General features: G+C 42.0%; 1 protein-coding gene across 2 annotated transcripts; it reads left to right on the top strand.

The window, feature by feature from the left end:
• Positions 1–3,046: 3,046 nt before the first annotated feature.
• Positions 3,047–25,608, top strand: CNN3 (calponin 3). Of its 2 annotated transcripts, none has more exons than XM_041421296.1 (7): positions 3,047–3,262; positions 20,440–20,561; positions 21,011–21,077; positions 22,275–22,412; positions 22,970–23,086; positions 23,806–23,952; positions 24,501–25,608. In XM_041421296.1, the coding sequence occupies exons 1-7, from the start codon at positions 3,206–3,208 to the stop codon at positions 24,846–24,848; spliced, it is 996 nt and encodes a 331-aa protein (XP_041277230.1). In that variant the 5' UTR covers positions 3,047–3,205; the 3' UTR covers positions 24,849–25,608. The 2 variants fall into 2 exon arrangements, with proteins under 2 accessions (XP_041277230.1, XP_041277231.1); XM_041421297.1 differs by lacking the exon at positions 3,047–3,262 and adding an exon at positions 3,329–3,502.
• The last annotated feature ends 340 nt before the right edge of the window (positions 25,609–25,948 follow it).

Below are 25,948 nucleotides of genomic sequence, written 5' to 3'. Positions count from 1 at the left end.
GTAACTCAGAAATTCCAGAGTATGCTTCCCCTTCCCCAAGCACCAGGCTGGTGGCCAGCACTGTCTTCAGGCATCTCCCCTTACCTGCAGGCCAGAGCATGGCTGCAGAGCTCCATGGGCGGCAGCGCAGCGCGGGCCCTCCTGCCCTACCAGGGCAGCACCGCTCCTGCTTTCCTTCCCCCTGCACTCCTGTGCTTCCACGCTCTGTGGCTCCCTCCTGCTTTCCTTCCCCCTGCACTCCTGTGCTTCTGTGGCTCTCACCCGGAGCCCCTGCTCCAGGCAAAAATCACACCCATGACCACAAACACACACATCTGCTCCCAGCCAGCCCCGCGGCAGGCACCACCATTCTCCCAGTTCAGAGCCCTATTCCTCTCTCTCAGACCAGCCACAGCGCCCAGCAGCGCATTCCTCCTTCCCTTATGGGTCACCTTTTGGAGTTCATCCTGGCAAATAATCTTCCTGTATACAGTTTAGCTCTTCCAAACTATCTCCTTTATCCTTTAGGGAAATCATCCCTCTCCTCAGCTGAACCAGCTGATTAAACCAATGATCCTTTATGAGGATCAGATGGGTAGGAAGGAGACAAGGCTCCACCTCAGAGATGGCTGGGCTCACCCCCACCGCTGGAACTCACCAGACACCCCCTTGCACATCTTCAGTCATTGAGCAGAACACAGAAATCAAATGTGTTTTAGAAGTTTGATTGAGCCACATTAATTCCATAGATTATAGTGGAATTACACACGGGATAATTTAAACTCAGGGAGTTTAACAGGACTACACATATGCTTACAATAATTCATGTGCAAGAATATTTATAAGATTATGGTCCATGTTTCCAAGAAAACAGACTTAGTCTCTTCAGAGCTCTTTTTCTCTAGTTTCCAACTGAAGTCATCAGTGCATGTTTATGATATTACGTCTGGTGGCTGAAGAAGTTATTACAATGTCACAAAGAGGATCATGATTTCAGGTGGGGAATAATTCTTCTACAAATCCTCTTTCCATACAAACAGCCTTAGTAATAAGAAATGTGGAAAAATAGGACAAAGATAAGAGATTTACCCATAATGAGCCAGATTGCCCAGTATGCTCCAGCTGCTGTGTAGTGCACTGACAGGTTTAAATTTGCTTTGTGTTGTCAGAGTGATGCAAAACACAATGTTATTTTAACTACACTCAAATATTTCTTGTACAACTTCCCCCAGGGTGTGAGCATATTCCTGGTCACAGAACAAAAGGCAGCACTCGCCCCAAAAGATTGGTAATTTTCAAATCAGATGTTCAGTATCAACAGAAAAAAAAACCAACAAATTGTATTTGTGCCCTGCTCAGATGAGGTAAAACCCCCACAAACTACAGAATTTATTTGAGGATAAAATTTAAACTTAATTGTACAGCAAGAAAATGGTAGGCCATATTTTTGTCTGCTACTAATCAGGACCATTTTATTCCAAAACTGGCGAAACATATAATTTATGGAGCTGAGAAAATAGTGCCAACTGTAAATGTCTCAAACTTCCCAAGCCACTGTGTATTGCAGCAAAAATGATTGAGAGCATTAACAAACAGTGTCCTGATCCAACATCACTTAAGTCAATGGAAACATTTCCAAGGACTTTGGAGGATGTTGAATCTAGCCCTAAATCACATGTTCTCTGAGGTTATGAAAGATGAGTTTATCCCAACATGAACGTCTAAAAACTAATGAACTTTCATTATGTTTATGTGAGCTGCCATTCCCTCACCCCATTCTTCAGTTTCCTGCTTCTCTTGTACAGTTTCCTTTTCCCAGTGGGTTCTTTAGGCAGTTCTGCTTCCTTTAATTAGGAACAGCCCTGGCAGTGCAGTGGAGAAGCGGTTTGAGCTGAGCTGATCCACAGCACCACAGTACAAAACAACCTGCGGGCTGCCCTGCCAGCTCCTCGGGACTGTTACAGCCCCACCACAAGTCTTTTGAAAGAGCCTCGTTGGCTTCAGCCAGAGTTAAGACCACTTAGTCCTGATATTTTGCTGTGAAATCAAAGCACAGACCTTTTCTCTCCATGGGATACCAAGTAGGTGGCTAAGTGGGCCACAGCTCCAGCAGCCAGCCTTATAGCCTGCTGTGCCTTATACAACTTGTCCTACCAGTGGATCATATTATGATTTTTATTTTCAAATCTGTTAAAATTTAACCGTATTTGAAAGGTTACTTTGCGTGCCTAGGGTTACTCTAACACAGAAGGAAACAGTGCTGTATTTTCGGATCAGGACTTCACTCAATGTGTTCACTGTGTACTCGCTTTCCAGAGTGGCTTCAGTGCCGATGCCAGCCGCGGTCCACCGCTGGCTCCCAGGAACGAGCGCTCCCTGGGCTGGAAGCGCTGTAATCCCGCTGGTATGCCCAGCACGCAAACCTCGTGTGTGCCCTGCGCTTTCCACAGAGGGACGGGACTCCCACGGCTCCCCGGCGGCCACTAACACAGCGCAGCGCTGTCCTTTAGTGCCTTAACGCCGTAGGGAAGGAGGGGGGTGACCCGCACCACACTCCGGAGGTGCTGGGATCCGTGCCCAGCAGCACATGGATGGTGCAGAGCAACTACGAGATCGAGACGAGCGTGAGCCCGTCGTCCTGCTACATCTCACTTCGACAACTTGCGCGCCTCTTTCCTCCCTCTTGCTCCGTCTCCCAGAGTTGTTCCAAGTTTCGTATACTCTAACCTTTGAAAGGAATTTCACAAGTAGCTCAGCCGCGGCACAGCGCGAGAGAGCGCCGAGGGTTTCCCCAGCATCCAGCCCTGCCCGCGGCCGGTCCCACCACGCCGGGGCTCCCCGAGCCCTCCGCCCCGGCGGCCGGTCCCGCACCGCCAGGGAAAGGCCCGAGGGCAAGCATCGCCCCGAACGCAGAGCCACCGCCGTGCCCCCGCCTTCCCCGTCCTCGGTGCCGTCATCCCGGTCCGGCGGGGGCTGCCCACTCGCTGCGGGGCGGGAGGCCCCCGTGAGCAGCCGGGCAGCGCCGGACCGCGGCCGCCGGTCCCTCCCCCGCAGGGGGGGCTGCCCCGGCCCCGCGCCCCGATTGGCGCGCCGCGGCTCCGGCGGCCGCGGGGCCGGGCCGGAGGGGAGGGACTAGAACTTTCCGCGGCCGCGGGCGGACTCTCGTCTCAGCCCGGAGCCGCCAGCGCCTGCGATCAGCGCCCCCAGACCGCGGGAGACCGCCGACATGACCCACTTCAACAAGGGGCCTTCCTACGGGCTCTCCGCCGAGGTCAAGAACAAGGTACGGGCGGCGCGGGCTTTGCTGGGCTTTGTCTGCACCGGGACGGCGGGGAGGGACGGGACGAGGCGCGACGCGTCGCGGGGCTCCGCTGCCTGCAGCTGCCGGCGGGGTCCCGCCCGCCCCGCTCGGTGGAGGCGCGCAAGGATGCGCCCGCCGCCGGCCCGGGACAGCGCTGCCTTTCGCGGCGCCGCTCAGAAAACTTGCGGGCACCGACGAGCTGTCAGCGCCGGGCGGACCCGTGTGCGGAGCCGCGATTCGCGTCGTGGCCCGGGCTGCACCTGCCTGTGCGGGCAGCCCTGGCACGGGACATCCCGCTCGTGCCTTCTCCGCCCGCCGGGATCGGGCGGGGCGCGGCGCTGGGGCCCGCAGCCGTCCCAGAGCCGGCGGCTCGGCGCGGCGGGCAGGCGAGCCCCGGCGGGCAGAGCCGGCCCGCCGGCCGCACCGAGAGCGCGGCGGCCGCCGCCGCCCGGGGGCTCCGCTGGAAAGCGGCAGAAAAGGCGGCGCTGACAGCGGCCGGGCCCCGCGGCCGGAGCGGCGGGCGCCGGTTGTGCGCGGCTTTGCTGAGGTTTTCTTAGGAACAAAAGGTGTCTCACGTTGTCCTGCTAGACTGGCTGCTACCTTGCAGGGAACAATTGCCTAATAAGAAGGAAAACCTTTGCAATAAAAATTAAACCGCTAAACAAGCGGGGATAAGTTGCTGCTCAGTGTCTTTATTCACAGGTTTGAAATCTAAACGTGGTCTTTAATAACCGGTTGTTTCGCATGCATGTCTGGTTTCAGGCTTCAGCAGATCCCCGGATCCTGTTTGACTTGTAGCTGAGTAGAAAGGAGAGCAGGGAGAAAAGTAGTTACTTTAAACATTGTAATTTATGCTTTACAAAACAACATTTTGCTTTGGTTTTTTTTTTTCTTTATTGGCTTTTTCAGGATAGTTGTGGGTTCTGCTGCAAAGTTTGATGATATCATGTTAACCGAATGTCTTCCAGAGTGGTTGCTTCCAGCATCTAAACTTAGTGATTTATCTACACCATTACACACTGAAAAAAAAACACCCAACAAACAACCCAAACCTGAAAAAAGACTAAAACATGTTGTGTATTATTGCATGTGAGTTAGGAAGAAAGTAGATGCTCTTTTACTCTAAAGATTATTGACAAAGTGATGTAGGTTTAACAGTGATCCCTTAATGGGGACAAGATGGGAAGAAGTTCTTTGTTCTTTCTTTCAGTTTCTTATTACCATCAGCTTCCTTAGCGCCTCCTGAGGAACTGTTCCAAGCCTGTGCATTAGCAGAGGGTTTGAAACTGGTGTAATTCACACCTTTATGCAAAGGGCCTTCTACTTCATCGTGCTGAGTTTTGTTTTGCTCACGTTCTCTGCCTTCAGTGCAGGTATTGCAGGGGGGTGGATGTTTTGGGGCAGCTGCAGTTTACTTGTTTGTAGGTTTCTGTTGTGTTCTTTGAAACTGTCAGTGCAGCAGTGCCATAGAAAACAATTCAAGCGCACCAAAGGCGAGTGAACTCGTCTCCTTTCAAAAAACCCAAGCAAACAAAAAGAGCCTCCAATGAACAACACAATCTCCAAAAGAAATGTCGCTTTGAGCTTTTAGAATGTTGTTCTTGCTGTAAGAAATCAAATTTCAAAGCAATTATGTTATATACAGGTATATTGTGTACCTCCAATCGAGTACCTTGCATGGGGTTGTGGGTTAGATGTGTGTCTGTTCATCTGTATAATTCCAGAGGACCAGCAGGTAATGTCTCTGTAAAGATCAAAAATTCCTTTTCCCAGATTTTTCTGTCTCATGAAGATTTGAAGAATTCCAACTCATGGGATAGCAGTTTTTGCTGCCAATTATAATCACACTTCCTAAAATACTGGCCTTTGTGCAGACTATTGTGTTACGGGTTTTTAAATGTGCTGTTGGGGTAATGTTTGTAAGTAGCTGTAGAACCTCCCTGCTTGAATGACAGTTACTGTTAAATACCCTTGTTTGAAATTTTCAGTGCTGATCTCCAAGCAGTGTTTTTCTGCAGCAAACGGACAGCTTCATAGCTATGCTGCCTAAGGGCCCAGCTGTGCTGGATAAAAAAATCCCTTGGTTTTGGTTTTTAGTCTTTATTTGCTCATTTGCCATTGTATTAGTGTTCAGAGAGACCTTTTGTTTGCTATGGTATTTGAATAGAGGAATGTGACATGTTCTAATGCATTTTAAGAATTTAATTGAGGTCAGGATTCAGTCTCTTAAGCTTAAAATTTATATCTAGTTTGGGGTGGGTTTTTTTCTCTCTTTGTTTTGGGGTTTTGGTGGTTTTTTTGGTTGTTGTTTTGAGGCTCCACCCTTCTCTTGTTTTGCTCCTTACCTTAGTTCACTCTAATATGGTGTCTAGTCTGTTAGGGATCTCTTTTCCTCATTCCTGCAGAGAAAGCATGGAGTTTGTGTGCTGTTCCCAGCTGTAAGGAAACTTGTCTGCATGAGAAATGTGTAGGTAGTCAAACTAGTGTAATCCCTTTGAAGCCGATTCCCTGTTTACTTGAGAACACAGAAGATAATTGATCCAAAACAAATATTCAGTGGGGAGCTCTTTAAACTGATTGAAATGGTGGTTTCTTCTGCAGGCAAGAAATAATTTTGTTCTTGAGCAATGGGGGAGTTTCTGCAGGACGTGAGGCTGACATAGCATGAGATGATGATGCAATTAGATAAAGCTGCAAACTCGATTTCATGTTTGTCTCTGATTTATGCTCCATTGTCTTGCTGCAGAAGGTGTGGAGCAAACAGGAATATTGGGCAGCAGGAGGAGAGGTTCCAGTCCATTCAGCTGCTTCCTAGTGGCTCCACCCTTCCCATGGAAGTGTTGTTTGTATTAGGCAGGCATTTATCTTCCCCCTCCTCTCATGTTTGATACAGTGCCAGTTTCATCTCCATAAGAAAGTGAGGGTGTGCAGGAGTATGGTTCGTGTGGGGAGTTAAATTTTGCATAGCATTTGGCTGCTGCGTGTCCCTGACTTTCCCTCTGAGCCGTCCCTGTGGCAGGAAGCTTTCGCTGGGCAGTTCCATTTTCCAAACTTTTCAGAGGCAGCAGAGTAGCTGCGGTGTTGTCCCAGCCCTGCAGCTGCCACCCTGAAAGGTCAAGCCCTAGCGAAATGGAAGAGGAAGGGAAACAAACTTTATAAAGTGAAGGCTGTTAGACAAAATGAGGCCTGTAAACAAAATATCTCTGTTTTGCAAGTGTGCAGGAGGGCAGTAGTGTTTCCTGCTTTCCTTCTTGAGGGCAAATACAGATTAATGAACAAGAATTGCAGTCTGTGGTGAATAATGCAAACCAGTCCTGGGTATGATTATTGTGCTCCTCTTGAAATTGCTGAGGAGAAAATTCTTGCCATCTGTTTTACCTGCTACAGGCCAAATAAACAGATTTAATTGCTTAGTCCAGAAATTACTATTTTTCAATTAAATATTTTTGTCTGGGAACCAGATTAAAATCATCACCTTTCAGATTTTTTAATTAGTGATTCAATAGTGAGATAAGTTTTGGATGTCTGTGGTTGAACTGTTAGGCTCTCTCCTTGCTCTTTCTCACCCCACTGTTAAAAACAGAAATATTATCCTTTTCCATGCTTAAAATACAACTTTTCCTACCATATATTTGCTTTACCATTCTGTGTTTCCTCTAGACTATTTTCCTTTAACAAACCTTAGGTTTGCTCACTGAATTTTGTGAACCCTAGGTAAGAATGTTTGCTCCTGATAAAAGTGCATTTCTATCAATGTTGTCTGAAATTATGCACTAAAAATTGAGACTGTACTGGATAAAGGCAGTGAAAACTTAGGCTTTAAGAGCAGAGGAGAATATTTTCTGTCATCATAAATGACAGTATAAGATCTCTGCATTCCTATTCTCTTGTATGTAGAGATCTGTGTGACTTTTAAAGAAGTAATAGCTTTCATTTACAAGTTTTGAATTAAATTCAGATGTTTAGTTTAAAATAAAATCAGCCTGCATGACCATTTGCATTACACAAATCTTCATTTTGTTGCATGGGGAATAAATAAAAAATCTAATATTTTGGTGCTCTTAGAAATATTGTTATAGAAATATATACTGAAAAGGGAATTTCAGAGAAGATGGCAGAAGAATTTATAGGAGCAAGCATTAAACTTTAGTTTGCTTCAGTTAATTAATGGTTTCTGATAGTTGATCATGGCTCTTGAAGTTAACATTTCCTAGCTAAATGTCAGTTTCACTGTGGAAAGCACTAAAACTTTTCTCTTTGTGTCCAAATTTTGTATTTTTTTCAAAGAACTGTGAATTTCTTCAAGCTGGATCCAGGCATTGGTAACAGCGCTGCAGTTCAAGTGACCTTCATAACTTTGTATTTAATGGTACAGTTTTGATAATTAAATCCATAGCAAAAGTGTTCATGAAACATAAATATGACTGTGGAATAATTCCATAGCTAAATTTACAATCAATTGATGTTTGGCACAGTAAATATGCATCACTAAAAACACATTATTGAAATAAAAAAGGAAACCCATCTATTTTGTCAGTTAGTTTTAAGGTGCATTTTTTTAGTGTATCAACAAGCAATTTATGAGAATTCTCCAATTTGTTTACGATTTCTCTGCTGGTTCCTTGTTTCTGATGCTTGGTTTCACTTTGACAGTATTAAATGTCAGTTAGTTGTGTTCAGCAGCACTTGCTTGGACGTGGCCCTGCTGCCCTGCACTTCCAGATCACGCCGAGTGCCTTTGCTGGGCAGGTGCTCCTGCATTTTGAGAACGTGTTTGCCACCTCAGTTGCTGAAACGTGACTGTAGCCTCTTGCTGGGAATTTTGCAAAGGATTCTATTTTAAAGATAGCCAGTGAATCACTGGCTTTATTAAGCTGTAGTAACCTATTAATTTGTATTCTCCTAGTGTTAGGTCCTGTGTGTGAAGAGTTCTCATACTCACTGAGAACTGGTATTAATGCTGATCAATTAGATTTTTTTGTTGCTATTAAATGAGGAAGGTAATCCAGCAATGGGGAATCTTAACTACAGTGTTTCCACTGGTCTTCATCCTTTACTGTCTATCTTTGTGTGTCTACCTTGATGTGTTTAATCCATTTACCACTTTCACTGTTACAATCTCAGGACAAGTCTGTTCTGCTAGCCATGATCAAGTGTGGGTTTCCAGCTCTGTGGCTACTTCAAGAGCAGTATGAACACTGCAGCAGTAAGAAGTAGCCCTATTCAGAGGTACAGACTGATGGTGATGGAACCTTGGTAGCATTGGGTTGACACTTCATAGCAAGGATCCATCTCTTACCACCAGCAGAAGCAAGTGATTTGCCATGGAAACACTTCTCTTGCCGGCAGCTTGGATGTTAGCATCCATTCCTGTTCTGGACGCCTGCCTGAGCCCACAGACAATGAGACTCACCTTCGGGAGGCCCTGCACAGCCCCACCTGGTAGCTGTGCCCTGTCCCCAGGGACATCTGGCAGTTGTTGCTGTGAACCACTGACCCAGGAGTTGGCTGCCTTTGCCAGTGGTTTCAGTGCCCAGTAAAGCCTGACAGTCACGTCAGTGCCAAGCTGGCACTTGTCTTGGGGACTCTCAGACCGGAGGCGTGGAGCAGCTCCGTGCTGGAGCCCTGGGTGTCACTGCCCACAGGTGTCACTGCCCGCGCTAAGCCCTGGCTGAGCGCTGCCATTTCCAGTTCTGCCTCTCATCTTACACCCTTCTTTCTAGGAGGAAGGTGGTGAATGGCATGGCATAGCCAGGACTAGCTGCTGCTGCCTCATGACCATGGAGGCAGAGGTGGAGCCCACACTGCTCCTGTGTGTGGGGACAGCACAGACAGAGCTGCCAGTGCTGCAGCAGCATGGGCACCACTGAATGAACTGTGAGGGTGTTTGCTGAAACTTCTGGTATCTCTAACCTTAGTGAGCACCCCGTGTCTGCACTTTCAAATTTAAAGCATTTTCTGTCCATGTATAAGATGTATTACAGTGACCTTGTTTATGGTGGATTAATAAACTTTTAGTAAATCTTACACTGGTGTTAGAGAATCATAAAACTTGCTAAGGTTAATTTTTAAGGATATAAGTATTTTGCATCCTTTGAATGCTCACAAGCTCACAGTGTACCTACTGTGACTAGAACACTTCTGAAGAAAGCAAATAGAGCTTGACAGTCATGACAATTAAATGGGATTAGCAGCCTCAGAAAATAAAAACTATGATTTGCATTACAGTAATGCTTGCTTGTTTAAAATTTACAAATGAATGTGCTCTTTGTGTGGTTTCAGAGTTAGACTTAGTTTAAAATTTGGAGAAAAATACTTACTATAGTCCTGTTGCTGAGTCAATACCCATAAAAGACAGATGGATGGATGCACGCATTCTTGTGGGACAGCAGCACATCACTGATTTTTGTCTCACCTTGTCTTTTCTGACAGAACATTAATTTGGATGCTTTTTCTTGCCTGCAAATAGTTTATAATTTGCCTCGGAGAATAAATGATAGAAACTTCTTTGTACTCAGAGTTGTCAGCTTCTGTAGCTGCATAACACGGTATACATGGGGCATCTGACACGTCCTTTTAAGGCAAACTTTGTAGAGATTCCCATCCCCTATGGAACTGTACAGGAAAGGCCTTCAGTAAAAATGGGCTCCAGGCCAGGACACGTAGGGCAATTTGAAACAGATTTTTTCTAAGTGAGATCATGTGAAAATCCTTCTTTATTTCTTTAAGAGGGACTCTTGCTTAAAAATGGTTTTTGTAAGTATCTGACTCTAAACAACTATTAACTTGTATAGCTGTGTTCAGCAGCAAATACTTTCTTTTGAAGAATACCAAATACATTTGGTTCTGCAGTAATGCCTCATAGTAACTTATGTCATTGTTTCTATTTAGTAGGGTTGAATGACAGTGATTTTCTCAAAAACAGTTTTGACTTTCTTCAGGTGGGTGGTTCTGTGTTTGGGACTTTTTTTTTTAAAGCTTCAATAACCCTTCCCTCCTCCCATCCACACTCACCCCTCCTCCTCCTCAAAAAAGTGCAGAGTTTAGTAGATATTTAGGGGGGAGACATAATTAAACTTCTGTTGCTTGTAGAAAGCTCTCTTACCCGAAGTGGACGCTATTCTGGATGTAGAAGTGGCAAAGGCTGGCAGGTGTCGGTGCCCCTGGAGGAGCTGGCAGCAAGGGAAGGCTGCTGCAGCGAGGATGAAGTGCTGCTGTCACAGCCACGCTCTGGTGCCCTGCTTGGACTGTCCCCAACGCCTTGCCCGGTGCCAGCGGCTGGGCCAAGCCTGGGAGCCTGAGCCTAGCCTGGTCACTCGTTCACTCAGGGAAACCAGACTAAACCACTCAGTGCCTTTGCTGCTTCTCTTCCAAGACTCAGCCCTGTATTCTGGGGTCAACACAGGATTTTTCTTGAGGACTTTAAAGGCAGGCTTTCATTTAGACAACCTTTTGGTTACTGAGTAATCCTTAAGAAGTACAGTGAAGTGAATCAGTGTGTGGCTTGTGCATACACACAGGACCTGAACACCAATTATTTGCCTAAATATTTCTGCACTTTCTTGCTGTTCTGAAATGCTTGCCTGAAGATGGAATCCAATCTGAAAATCCTAGCTGTCTCAATTATCGATGGATTCTAAACAAATCTTCTTGCATTTGCATGTTTTACCATAGCTCTTCCCAAGGATAAAACAGGACATTACTATTGCAAAAACCTTACTTTGCTTTCCTGCTAAGGAGGCTCTGCCATTATATTGGTTTCCTGCTGATACTTCCACTGCTACAGTCTCTTATTTATAGACAGCATTATCTTAGTAGGCCTGGTTTTGCTTGAATAAGAATTATTTAATTAAAAATTATTTTTCTGTTGTTTCTAATCAGTTGATTATCTATTAGAAGCCTTCACAGAAAAAGGCTTTCTAAAATACACATGTATTTAGGAAGGGATTTGGTTATAGTTAAATGTTCATGGTGAAAAGCAGCTCCTGCCTTGCTGCTGACATGGACCCCAGCAGAGTATTTCCCTTCTGTGTTGAGCATTTGCAGAACACAAGTCAGAGCTCAGGCCACTACACCCCAAGTACATCCAAGAAGGATGGATGTGTTGGAGCAGGACCTGTACTGCAGCTCCTGTTGAGATTCCCACTGTGTGACCAGCCTGAGCTGCCACTGCTTTGGTTCATCCATAACATTGTGGGGGTCAATTAGAAGTTCCCTTATAGATCATAATTGCAAGTCAATACTGTGTTAAGTCAGTGAAGCATGTGTGATTCAGGCTCGTATCTGGTGTGCTAAGACTAAATGCTCTTTGCTTAATTTTGCAAGAAGCTGTTGCCTTACCTTGCTGATATTGTTGTATTAATCATGCCCTATTCAAGTAAAAGTACAAGTAATTTTTGAAGAAAATAAAAACTAATGCCTTTTTACTATGGTCTGTCTTGATGGCAGCCTTTATCATTAATAAATGATGGTATGAAAATGTCTTTGATAGGGAAAGCTACTTCTATTTGAAAGAACCTAGCTGGTTTTAATAAAAAAGTAAACAACAATTGTGAGATTAAATATCAGCAATAAAGCACTGGTCTTTGAATGGATGGAACAGAATTGGAACAAAATAGAATTAACAAAGTTAAAGTTCAATCAGTGCACCTTAGCATTTTGTTCTGCAGAACAATAATCATTGAGACTTAAATCATTGAGGGTTGAGACCTCTCACAGTCATTTGCAGCACAGCCTTGCCCACACATTCTTCTGGGTGGGTATTTCAAACCTACTCTCAATTCAGGAGTGCAGCATAATGACACCACAGCTTGCCTTGTGGCATCCTGAGTTTTGGATGCAGTGTGTATGTGCATCCCCTACCCACCCCCAGCAGTGCCAGCTGTTCTTTCTGCTTGTGTTGAATTGCTGAAAAATAGTGCTTTAAAAGTTTCTACAGGGTTTTGAATCAGTGTTACTTTGGAGTTTGACTGTCTTTTCTGCTTTCTCACTTGTACTTTCTTCTTTACTCATAAACTCCAGCATAACAGGCTTATGGCTTGATTTGTACATTACTAAAACTACATTAAATAAAAGGTTGAGCTACAAGTTCATGTAATCGTAATTTTTTTCACTTTGTCTTACTTTTCTTAGACTTTCTTCTTAAGATGTATGTTATTAGAAAATTAAATAAACATTTTCTAACGTTTTTATGGTCACCCTTTAAAAAAATATTGTTATAACACTTTTTATGTGGTTAAAGCACAGCTTGTCTGGGTGGCCAAATTCAAAATATTTTTGAATGGTTCCTGCATTATAATCAACCTTGTGCATCACCTACTGAACTTTAATTGGTCAGAGATATACCCAGAAAGGGGTGAGGTAAAGGGCCAGAGCAGCAGATTATCATTGTCTTTCATTCTTTGTGCCAAGTTCATTCTTGCAATATTTTTGCTGGCGGTAAAGCAAAACAAGAGTATGAAGCTGTTGATAGACAAGGTCTTCTAAAGCTTAGGGTGTGAAATCTGCACTAGTTGTGCTTCTGCTAAGAAAACTAGCAATGGGGAGAATTACCTCAACCAGAAAATCATGATCTGTGTGAATTGAAAGACCTTGATCTACTACCTTTATGAAAGATAAATCTAGGCAGCTCTTAGTAGCTGGAAGCAGCTAAGGAAGTTCTCAAGGAATCATGTCTTGCACCTAAATTACAAAAAATAAAAGGCAGATTGAATGATTATGACAGGGATGGTAAGAATGAGAGTGTTTTCTTTACACCTATCCCAGACAGTGCAGTGAGCCTCTTCAGGTAATGTGAGCTGGAGGGGTTCAGTCGGTGCAGGCAGACAGGCAGCCAGGTGCTGTCGGTGGGAAGCACTGAGCCCAGTTAACTGGGAAATGCTGGTACCTCAGCAGCTGCCCTGTCACCTCTGCGTTGCCCAGTCACAGCTGTGCCTGGCATCACAGTACCTGAGCTTGCTGGGTGGGGGCAGGTTAGAGTGATAAGTGGAGAGTCTTGAGGTGTGCCTTTGGAAAAGGTGCTGAGAAAATGCAGCATGGACTGCCTCTTTGCTGGAGAGGCAGAAGGAATGTGCATTTTGAGTAACTTTTGTAGCAACACTTGAAGTGGCAGACCTCAGCTTTCTTTAGCCAACTTTTCTGGGAGGTATGTTTGAGTTACCATTTACCTGCTTGCTGCTGTAGAACATAATTACTCTGGCTTGGATAAATGAAGAGGATTTGCAGAGAAGAAAAAAGGTGTGTAGCAAGAACAAAATAATCAGAATCTGCAGTCCTATTTGGGAGGAAAATTTGAAAGACTTGTCAACATAGTTGGGTTCTTGAGGAAGGGCTACCAAGTCACAATAGTTTGCTTATAAAATTACGTATTTGGAAGCCATTCTCTTGGGGAGAAAAGTGAATAAATGTGAAAGAATATCTAATTTCCTGGTCTTCTGTAGTAGCAATAGATTAGGAAAGTATTCTGAGGAAGATTGAGTGATCATTGATGTTACTGTTTCTGTTTGCAGGCTCCTTCTAGGCTTTGAGCACTACTGTTCCACCAGAGTTACAGTAACAGTTGTCTCAAGAGATGCTTCCTGGGTTACTACTGGAAAAACAAAATTGTTTTCAGATGCTTTGGAATTTTTTTTCTGTTTGTGCACCAAACTGTTCTGTATAATTTTTTTCCTTTCCCCCACAAAAGGATATTAACTACGCATCACTGAGGTCTGCCAGGTTACCAGGATTTTCCATGCAGCACTCAGCGTGTTGTCTCAGGAGACATTACTGCTCGTGATGTCAGAGCCTGTCCAGATTTGCTGATTTGCTGTGTCATATCAGTCATACTGGGGCTGGGTTTCAAAGCAAGGAGATTTCCCTTCCCATCAGGGACTAACAGGCTTTTGGCCCTTGGGTTGGATCAGCTGTGTCTTAGCTGAGAACAAATTTCATATCCCAGTGGATTTTTGAAACAAAAACCAGCAGTGGTTTAAAATAATAGATAGTGGATACTACTGTAACCATGTTCTCTGAAGGAATATAAATAGTTCAGCAATACACAGACTAAATAAACAGAGAAAAGGCACTCCATACCAAGAAGTATAAAGTATGGTGGCATGACCAGAAGGTGCTACAGTTGACAGTGGAAGCTGGTGGCTAAGGAGAATTTGAGTTAGAAGCCAGAAAATTGTGACTTTGGCAAAACATGATGAGCGCAAAAAGTGCAAGAAAAACTGAGAGCATGTTAGAAGAATGAGGGTGTTGCAGTAGCTGCTGAGTACGAGAGGGAAGCAGCATTCAGTCCAAGGTCAGGCATGTGTCCGAGTTGTTGGTGCACTCTGAGGGAAGAGATGGTAGCACTGGCTTCTTGAATAGCTTGCAAAATTGTCATAAAATCCTACTGGACAGCCAGGGAGTAGAACACTCAGTTCTTCCAGCCAGCTGATCTGGCAACAGGCACCATGCATGACTGCAGGTATCTGTACTTGTAAGATGACTTGGAAACTTTGAGGCATGGTTTGTTCTCACTTCTCAGAGTTTAAACTGGTGCCTATGGGAAGAGTGCCAGGCATTTTGGATTAATGCTCATCCATCTCTTTAAAGATTGTGGCCTAAATTTTGATTTACAGAGAAAACAGTGAGATGTTGGCAGTGTGTCAGTTACGCTACACATTTGAAAAAAAAAAAGGTTGAATATTAAGCAAAATGGATACAGCTGTAAAATTTTTGTGCTAAGTAGCATTTTGGGATGTAGTAAGATCTTCCAATGGTAATGTTAATGCAGTGTTCTCTGCCTTTCTGTACAACAGTCCATAATGACAGAAAAAAGTGCATCTTCAAATACTAGGGCATACTGAGTCGTGGCTTTGAGTTTTTGAAGTACTTTCCTCTTTGGTGTCCATCTGCATTGTCACACTCCTGTTACATTTGGAGTTCTTGGGCACAAATATGCCTCCTATGACATTTGCTTTTGCATGCAATCCAGGTCAACATACATGAAATTAACAGGAAATTTTAATTTGTCCTTATGATGAGTGCTCATTGGGTTGGTACTTCAAATGGCAAGCTTCCCTTGACAATCACCTTGCTACCCTGTCATTTTATCTTCCTACCCACTTTCAGTAAAAACCAAAACTTTGTATTTTTCCAGTCTTGGGGGTTCCCTGTCTCAACTTGCAGAGTGTGCTGTTTATTTACGCTATGACTAAATAATCAGTGATCATGTCCTTGTCACTCCGTCACCTCTGAAGCTGAAGATTTGATATGTAATCTGTTTACACCTTGGATTTTTAACCAGAAAGTTCTAGCTTACTTGTATAATGAAAATTTAAAAAATCCTTGTCCCTCTAATGGGAAGAATTTACTCTTTTGTGCCTTTTCCTTGGTTATTCACATAGCCACTAAGCTCATAACACTTTTATTCTCCCAGGTATTTATCTGGGTAAATTTTAGATAGGTGGTTCAAAAGTGTGTTTTAGAGCAGCAGATGATGAACAGGAATTCTGGATAACAATTAGGGAGTGGCTGTGGTCTGCCTGACTCCTACTTCTGAGCAGTAAGGGCTGTCAAGAGCTTCTTCTGCCTTGATACCAGAAGAGAATTTTGCTTTCATCTTTTTCCATACCATGATAAACCCTTAAAAGGGGGAGGAAAAATATTTCATCACGAACTAGTGCCAAGCAAATGAAAAAGAGGTATCAGCATTGGTATCTTTGGCCTCAGCAGGACAAATCACTGCTAAAGGTAGTGCTTATTTCAATGAGAAGGATGTTTGCAAAGGCAACACTGAAACCACAAAAATTCAATTTCACTCAAACAGTTCTGAATTAATAAAGATTGAAAAGTTGATACAGGAACAAATTTCTGTTTAAAACTGAAGCTGTACAAGCTTAGGTCTTAAAAGCCAGAGTTCTTAATTTCTTGTTTTTATTTGCTTTCAGTAGTTTATGATCTGGATGTGTAAAAGTAAAATTAGTATTAAAACCCCTGGCTAAACATGGATTAAATTCTGTACAAGATGAATATGCTCCTATACTTACCAAAAATTCAGTAAGCTTTCTCTACTCAGTCTTGTATTTTAATTGAAAAGTTAGTAATATTGTGTCACTTTAAGCAAGAATATGGGCCATACCAAATTCCTCCCTATGAAGAACATGAAAATCCAAACCTTAGGGCTCTATCTATTTTTCTGTCCCCTTTGGTGAAAAAGCATATATGTAACCTCTTCTTATCTGTCTTATCTTGGAGTGGAGTCCTGGTTATTTCTCTTGCAGTACATGGCCCTGTACTTTATTTACCTCGGAAAACCAAAATGTACAACCTACTTTGCTGCAGTTTTATATGTGTATACATCTTAAGTTTTGTCAACAAACACAGTTCCAATAATAGAGTTGTTAATGTACTGTGACAAGCACATGCTTTTTTGGTTGAAACTTATGATGAGAGAGCAGTTTTTTTCAAATGCATACTAGTACTTCAAATTTAGCATGCTGCACATTCAACCTGGGGAGGGCAGGAAGCCTGCAGCTTTAATCAGAAATTTCATCAGAACTAAGGAGTGCAAACTGTTATGACATGATGTTTAACTTCAAAAGTTTTATCTTATATACCTGCTTTTTAACTTAGTAAGATTTGAGTTTGCTAGTCCCAGTGTAAAAAGTAGTGCAGTGTGTTTAAACTCTTCCTTGAGATCCTGTTACAGTAATTTTCCAGAGTAGCAGCAGTGCAGCCAGCTGAACTCTCAAACTGGAGATTTGGCAAACACGGAGCCCTTAGCGTACAGTGTGTACTGTGTAATTTGGAAAAGATTAGTATAAAAGGACAACTCAAAGTCCATATGATATCAGTTATGGTGTGAAGTACTGGTTAACATCATCACTCAAACTAAACATTCTACAGGCACACAGAGTAACTTCAAGGGACACAGACAGATCATTAAAGCTGGCCAGCAGAACTTTGCTAGCTTCCAGGAATTCATGAGCTTGATAAAAACAGTGATGATTGTTACTGTCCCTGTACTGCACATGGAGGGAGGGATCCTGCACTCTGAGATCCCCCAAACAGGAAAGTCCTACCTGAACAGAACTAGCTGTGAGGATCAGGTGTGAAGTTGCCAGAGGAATCAAATTTAACCCAAAAAAACTTACAGCCTGAAGCATACATTGGCATAAACACATGTATATCAGTGTGTCATAGGCTGGTAACACCCAGCCGTTTCCTTTCACAACCTTGGATCACCTGTAACTTTGACCACTTGTATAAACACTGGTTTCCTTTCAAAGATATTTCTATTAAACCTGTATCTCTGAACCATCAACAGAAAGAGCAACATCAGCAACTTCATATATATTGAAGAGCAACATACAACTTCATGTATATTTCAACATTTGTCAGAAGAAAGAAATGAGCAGTTGGCTTCCTGCTATCTTATATTTAACTTCTGTGAAATCCTATATCCATTGCTACAAATGAATCATTTCTACAGTGTTCTGAAACTAGGGATTTTTTTCATGGCACTGATGGTACTTTGAATGGAGCTGATGAGCTACTGCTTTCATCTTCAGTAGACAATATTTTCTTTTGCTGTAGACTTGTAAGATTTAAGTATCTTCCATGAAGGTTCAGTATTTATAAAGGATGAAATGTTGGCGTATTTTTGATTAGTAGTAATGGAAAAAGACAATTTTTTTACATTCATATCAAAGCCTCTGGCTTTGCCTCATAGATAGCAGTCAAAGGAAAACTGGAACATCCCTGATATCCACATGTGGAAAATATGAAATACTCAGTAAGAGTGTTACATAACTTCTGGTTGTGCCATTGGGAATAGAAGAGCTAAGAATTCAGAGTAAGTGTGATGCCTTATTTCTGGTAGTATCTGACCTGTCACTCTCCCTGTTTAATCCTTTCCTCTCACATGTTTAAAGCCTGATTTGAAAGACTCCACATCTCTAAGTTTTCAGGTAGATTGAATATAATCTGCAGAGAAACTAGCACCGATTTTTACTTTTTGTAACTTATTTTTACTTTTTGTAACTTAGTTTCCCACCAGCTCAAAAATCAGAACAAAAATAATGCTTTTAGTGGCAATAAGAACTCTCCTCATGTTTATAAGTGTTTTTTACTTCCTGTCTCTAGAAAACCACTGTAGTGATACCCCAAGGCAATTTAAAACCTCTTGAAAAGCTCAAGATTTGAAACATTATAAAGTACTCCAACATAAAGTAAATATCCTTCAGAAGTGATAAAATTCCACCTGATTACTTCTAAGATCCCTAAGCAATGGGGTCAGTAATTTAATATTCAGTTCAGTTGTAATCTCACATGTGGAATGCACTTATTATTAAATGAGGAAAATTTCTGACTTTTTTTTTTGCCTGCCAAGAAAGATTAAAATAGCCACACTTGCAGAAGTCTTTAGGATTCTCACTCTTACTGGCTTCCATATTTACTTTTTTTAATATTGGGAAAAGATTAATCTTTAAACTGTGTCTCTTGGTGGTCACAAACTTAATTTCCTGGAGCATCAGAACAGAAAGTTCTGGCCTTTCTATAAATCCTGTTCCTTCACTTGAATTGGAGTACAGAAATAAATTATACACTGTATGTCTTGCCTGTACACGTAACTTAAGGTTTTGTGGGTGAGGTCACTTTAGCAAGATTTTAATAGGTTCTGTAATGTGTAAGAAGAGTACGATGCTACAATTCAGTCTTTCGGGGAAGATATTTTGGTATCTTTCTCCCTTGCACATATATTTATTTTCACACAAAATCTAACTGGCTCAGTTCTGTCCAAGACTGCTTTTTTTTCTAGAGCAAGCTAGTTGGGTTCTGCCAGATGTTACTGGGGAGACAAATTAAGGCCGTGATCACGTAAGCTTTGCTTCCATAGGAAATAAAAATATCCATGAAAAATCATTTGTAAGCTAATCACTAGGTTAGGAAGGAGAAAGATGACAGCTGACTTCTTCATACACCATTTTCAAGATGTTACCCATCCCTTGCTATTATTACCATCACTGGAAATGAATGTGGTTGTGCTGCTGCTGGGCTAAACTTGAGGCCTTGCAAGGGGGGCTATCTGCCACCCCCGAGATGAGACCATAGCCATGTCCTTTGGAGCTGTGACCTTCAGCTAGCTTTTCTAGTCTGCTTCTAATCTTAGCTGAATAAAATTATTTTGTCCAACTTGCCAGTATTGAAAAGGAGTGCAAAGGTGACGGGTTTAGCCTGAAGGAAGTTGGAACTGCTTTTTGGTGCATTCAAGGGAGGGGAACAAAGGGCAGAGTGAAAGAACATGGATGCTGTTGACAGCTGGTGGTGTTGAAGTTCACTGCTTTGAAGCATTCCTTTCACATGGATTGATTTCTAGTGACTGAAGCATAAACTTACACACAGAGTAGTGAAGTCTGAACATCTGGAAAATGAATTTTTAAGCCATCTTTCTAACAACTCTAGGCCTCTGCTTGATGCCTTAAACTTCAAAGATTATTGCAGGTTTTCTTCCTTTGCAATTAAAATATGAGATCACAGTTTATTCCAAAAGAGTCTTCCAGGAAGGGCAAGGAGAAAAGAAATAGCAGGGATACTAAAGGTTAACGATAAACCAAGACACAGACACAGCCCCCAGAATCCCCAGTGAGATAGCTCTAATGTTGTAGCAACAAGGGAAAAACTTACTAGGTCATCTCCATTAATCATAAACTAGCTATAAAAGCAAACCCACTATAATCTTCAGATTAATAACTTCAAATCTATTATATAAAATTTCTCATGTAGAAATTTACACGTGAGCAGTAGTACTGATGGCATGGCAATTCAGAATATACTATTTCCCGTCCTTACTTCCTGCAAAAATATAATTTGAGTCAAATATTTTTTCAAAAATCATTCCTCTGTAGCTGTCAAAAGACTTTCCAGGAGCTCCAGGAATTCTTACTCAAAGAAAAACTGCAACATGGTTAAAAGTGCTTTTTCCAAACAGAAGAAAGTAAAGCCATGAAAATTATAGTTAAAGGGATAAAGTACTTACATCTGTACTCTGATGTATAAAATACAGTTTAAAAATCCACCAATAAAATTACTGGATGACAGCTATAGCATACTCTGAAATGGAATTGGGGTGGGGAAGAGCTGGAGATTTCTCTCCTGAAGTAACTTTATGACTGCTTGTGTTACAGATTGCCCTGAAATATGACCCCCAGATAGAAGAAGATCTGCGTAACTGGATAGAAGAGGTTACAGGGCTGAGTATTGGTGCAAACTTTCAACTGGGATTAAAAGATGGCATAATCTTATGCGAGTAAGCATTTATTAAGTAACCTTATTTTTAGGAGTTTTCTACTTTAAAGGAACTAAGAAGGGACTTTCTGAAGATTCCTCTTGAAAAGATGTCAACAATTACAGTCAAAGATAGCTGACTGTAGGGTGGGAGACAACTTCTTGGAAACTATTGGAAAAATGAACACTTAAATCTCCTTTATATTTCAGCTAAGATTTCTAAGTGTTTCTGAATTTAGTGGCGTAGCTCATTTCTGTAGTAATCAAATGGCACACAAAAATTCTTACAGTCTGTTAGACTTGTGAGACCTGAGAACTGAGCTAGTCCACAGTATGAACCAAGAAATTAACCATTTTGATGAAACTAATGCAACTAATAAAGCATGAGTGAAAGTATTATATAATGCCTGCACAGATGGTATAAGGATGAGATTTACTGTTTAAGCGTTTCCCTCTTTTTCACCTCCCCAGGCTTATAAATAAGCTGCAGCCAGGATCAGTGAAGAAAATTAATCAATCAAAACTAAATTGGCACCAGGTAAAACAAAAAAAAAAAAAACCAACCTCAGAACTACACCTCTAACCCCTTGAACCCCCAAACAATACTTTTGTTCTGTATTAACAAATTTGCTGTGAAAATGGTACATCTTAAATCTTAGTAGCACCAAGTTTACATATGATATATATCCAAGAGTTGAGGATGCTGCAGACATGAGCAGTGTTTAACAGAATGCAGCTACAGCTGAGGTGGTTCACCAATGGCAGTTGAGTACCTGTATTTAATAGCAGTGCTTTAGCTCTTCAGGGAAGTGTAAGATGAAAGAACAATCTAGAGCCCTATAGCAAGGCCTTTGCCCAGTTAAAAAAAAAAAAAGTTTTCTTTTATTGAGTCACAACTGAGTTTTCCATCCAGGCAGTGCTGTAAGGTATTAGGTCAACAGCCTGCCTGTACCTACAAATCTTTGTGTGAAGTATCCTCCTGAGAAGGTGTCTGGAACAAGCATTGGAAGGGCTGCTGCCTAGAATTACTGCCTTTGCTGTTGCTGGGTCTAACTTAATACTGTTATGTCAGCCTCCTGATTTTCTTGGCATTGAACACTTCTAAATATGGGTGAGGATTTTTGTTTTTAAAGTTTTAATACCTCTTAAGATTTCAGAAGGAAAGAAGAGATTTAGTCCTTAGTCTTTGTGTTCCACATTGCTTTCCAATTTCTACAGCACATAGTGCTAAAAAGTATTAGCATAGTGCTAATAAACCCCAAGGCTTATTTTTCCCAGGAGGCGAGGAGGATAATGCCTTCAATCCATACAAAGATCCCATCCACATAATTATGGTTTTATTTTATTCAGAATTATCAGTTGCTGAAGTCAAATAGCATGGATACTATGTCAGATTTTCTAATTTTGAAGCAGGTTTTAGATTAGGATTTCTCTTGGAAGGGACAGACAGTTCAGACGAGTCTTATCAAAGCCCACTAACAAAGTATATGGTACTCACTGATGGAGGGATGCTAGGCTGGATAACCTCATAGTCTGATTTCTGAAATCAGTATTAAAACCAACAAAAACTTCCCACCAGTCACTCTTAACCATGCCAACTGTTTTGTCCAGTTTGCACAAGGCAAGGAACTTAAGTAAAACAAACAAACAAACCAACCAACACCAGAAGGCTTTAAAATTTCTTAATTTCTGATCTGAAACACTGTAGAAAACTGGCTTTTTTGTTTCTATTTAGCTGGAGAACATTGGGAATTTTATCAAAGCCATCCAAGTCTACGGTATGAAGCCACATGACATTTTTGAAGCAAATGATCTTTTTGAAAATGGAAATATGACTCAAGTACAGACCACTCTAGTGGCACTGGCAGGTCTGGTAAGTATTTATACCTCTGGAGTTGGCCCAAATCCACACGCTAGTTCAGATGCATCTTTACAACCCAGGTAAATACAGAAAACAGCATCCAGCCTGTCAGGAGAGGACAGACAGTACTGAGAGTCTGAAGTGCAGAGGCTGCACTTCAAAGAGCTGTGTGTCCCCACATGCCCCAGGGAAGGCTTAGAGTTCAGAGTGGGGGTTCCTGACTGCTTCCATGTGCATACACAGAACAGGGCAGGCTCACAGAAGAACATTGATCCCTGCAGAATATCCTTTTGGCTCGGGTAGCTCTGGAGTGCCGCCTTCAAATGGTGTGGGTACCTGGTACCTTCTGTCAGCCCTGACACAGCCAGGCTCACAGAAGAACATTGATCCCTGCAGAATATCCTTTTGGCTCGGGTAGCTCTGGAGTGCCGCCTTCAAATGGTGTGGGTACCTTCTGTCAGCCCTGACACAGTCTCATGGAGACAGACCTGCTTGTGGGCAGTCCAGGCTTTGGAGACAGAAAATACACTTCAAACACTGAATATTCTATTTTCCCTCTCCCAAAATAGGCAAAAACTAAAGGTTTTCATACTACAATTGATATTGGTGTCAAATATGCAGAGAAACAAGCACGAAGTTTTGATGCAGGAAAACTAAAAGCTGGTCAAAGTGTAATTGGCCTGCAGGTAAGTATGAAATTCAAGTTTGCAGTAATTTGTTATATTTGAGAACAACTTTCTTGCTTTGGTTAAGTGAGACATTGTTTATGCAAAACCAGGTGCAGAATAACTATATTCTTATCGTGGAAGGAGGAATGAGGTTTAAATTCTTGTAAGCAGTTGACTGGCTTTATAAGCTCAAGTCACTGCCTGGAAGGTTGGTTTGTTTGTTTTAAATCTGCTGTAAGAGTGATAAGGAGGAAAGGAACAGCTAATATTAGCAGCATCATCTCTGTCTTTTAAGGTGGTTTTAAAGTAGGAGTCTTTGGATAGTTAAAGTTCTTTGTATGGTAGAAACTTATTTTTTCTCTCCTCTTTCCTTAGTAATCATAAAAGCCAAAGTACAATCTTAAAATTCCTGTGGTAGAGAAATTGTGGCAGTATAAATGAATCATTACTGTCCACAGTAAAAGATACTTTTTACATTTTGAGGCATACATCCATTCCAATTGCAATGCAGTTGGGCCTTAGGACGACAGTTGTCTTTATTTTTCTCTTTGAAACTTTTGAAAGGAGAAAGGGTAATATATTACAGGTAGTGGTCAAACTACATGAGGAAAACAAGCACTGAAATTACTTTATTTTGTCAGCCGTCACAGCTACCAACTATATTTTTTCCTTAGACTATGCTTAATGTACAAATAAAAATAATTTCTTCTGTCCACTTCTTCCCTCCTCCAATAAAGATGGGCACCAACAAGTGTGCCAGTCAGGCAGGCATGACTGCTTATGGAACTAGAAGACACCTCTATGATCCAAAAATGCAAACTGATAAGCCATTTGACCAGACGACGATTAGCCTACAGATGGGCACTAACAAAGGAGCCAGTCAGGTAAGCAGGACTGTGTGTGATGTGCAGGATGGACACAGCTCTCAGCCCAGTGGGACAGGACTGCCTGGAGTGCTGCCCAGCAGCAGTCTGACAGGCAGCAGTGAGTGGGTACAGTTCAGCTGTGTTCTTCTGCAGTAGTTGAGGAACTTGAATCGCTTATCTTTACCAGTGTGTTCTATACCAAGTGTCTTAAGGCATAAAAATGTCCCGGTGCTTCTAGAATTTCCTGCTGGCAGTGTTATACCAGGAGAAAACAATAACTTCATTATAAGTATTTACTAGAGAGAGGCAAAAGAGAAATTGCTTACTGGCACTATCTTAGTCAGAATGTTTAGTGTGTTCTTTCCAAAGAACATAAACTGGACCTTTCTGCAAAAGCTTTCTTCTGTGACTCACCTGCTAGTGAGCAGATGGTACTGTGTTGTGTTTTGTTACATTTTAATTCCTACTTTTCAGCACTTTCACTAAGGCATACTAATTGAAATCATAAATCTAGTAATCACAGCTCTTGACCTTCTTACTGAACCTCTACAATCCTGTTTTATTAGGCTGGTATGCTGGCACCAGGTACCAGGAGAGACATCTACGATCAGAAGCACATATTACAGCCTGTGGATAACTCAACTATTTCGTTACAAATGGGTACCAACAAAGTAGCTTCACAGAAGGGAATGAGTGTGTATGGGCTTGGACGGCAAGTGTATGACCCCAAGTACTGTGCTGCACCCACAGAACCTGTCATTCATAACGGCAGCCAAGGAACAGGAACTAACGGGTCGGAAATCAGCGATAGCGATTATCAGGCAGAGTACCCAGATGACTACCACGGAGAGTACCAAGATGACTATCAAAGAGATTACCATGGGCAGTACAGTGACCAGGGCATTGATTACTAGCTTTGCATCAAAAGTTCAGTATTAGTCGATTATTTTATTCAGTAAGAACGAAACTAGCCTTGTGGAATTGTTACCTGTCTTTCCTACACACTACGCTTAATGTACCTAAAGAAATACTGCCTTACATACATTCCTTTCTCCTTTCTCTGCCCTTTCCCTGTCTAGTTGCCTTTAGTGCTGTAACAGCTTTAGTCTACAGCATAAACAATAACTGCATATGAAGTAAAAGGAATACTGTGAAAGGAGGAGTGCTCTCATTCAGCCAGGTTGTTTTGTAAGGAGCTATGCATTCTCACAATCTCTACTTAAGTAGGTTTTACATACCAAGTTAAGCCTTCATTTTACATATTTACAGCTTTTCTCCAGAGGAGATAAAAGAATCTCATGCTTAAAGTTACATGTGGTCTTTGCCAATTAAATTTAAGATATCTCATTAGTGATTTAATATCATTGCTATGTTTTTAAGGTATTGTTTGCTAATGTTAAGTCCTGCATTAGACATAAGTGTGCATTTGTGATCGTGTATTCATTCCATTATCAACACTGACCAAACTTAGAAATAGTTGTCTTACTAAAAAGGGAGCTTGTACAAAGTCTTGAGCCAACAGAAGTTCCATGATTGATGGTGCATTTACCTTTTATTGTGCCATAATATATCCATGTAGAAATGCTTTTTTCTTCCTTGAACTGTATTTATTGCCACACTTCTGAAACTGATCCCATTGTATTTTTATAAATAAATATTTTTTTCTTAAAGGTATGTAGATGATCTTGTCTCATTTGTTATGCTACCAGTCTTAAAGATTAGGTGTCATAAGAATTATTTCCAGATAAGCATCACCTTTCCCTATTTTAAGGGTAATGTAGAACTCCATTCTGTTGCAACTTGGGTTCATTTTTTTCCACGGGATTTAATCTATCTTGTAAAAATCTCTCAGGAATGAGTGTCACTGACTTAATAGGAGAGGAATGTAGGTCCTTCACAGCTGGGTTCACTTCCCCTCTTCGTGACTCTGAGGTTATGACCAGAGATCTTTAGCTGTTCACTAAATCCCTGCCGTTTTCTCAAGGCAAACAAAGATCACACATATTTATTGTTG

This window comes from Onychostruthus taczanowskii, unplaced genomic scaffold (genome assembly GCF_017590055.1).
Source record: "Onychostruthus taczanowskii isolate IOZ18803 unplaced genomic scaffold, ASM1759005v1 scaffold7, whole genome shotgun sequence".
Lineage (NCBI taxonomy): Eukaryota > Metazoa > Chordata > Aves > Passeriformes > Passeridae > Onychostruthus > Onychostruthus taczanowskii.
Note: the sequence above shows the minus strand (reverse complement) of the source record. Positions and strands in the feature narration are given on the sequence as shown.

Bases quoted from the DNA above. Each gene is read 5' to 3' on its own strand.
- CNN3 (XM_041421297.1), top strand. From the start codon at position 3,407: ATGCGCCCGCCGCCGGCCCGGGACAGCGCTGCCTTTCGCGGCGCCGCT. The intron at 23,087-23,805 runs GTAAGTATGAAA...CCTCCAATAAAG, and splicing joins AAAGTGTAATTGGCCTGCAG to ATGGGCACCAACAAGTGTGC. The intron at 23,953-24,500 runs GTAAGCAGGACT...CTGTTTTATTAG, and splicing joins CTAACAAAGGAGCCAGTCAG to GCTGGTATGCTGGCACCAGG.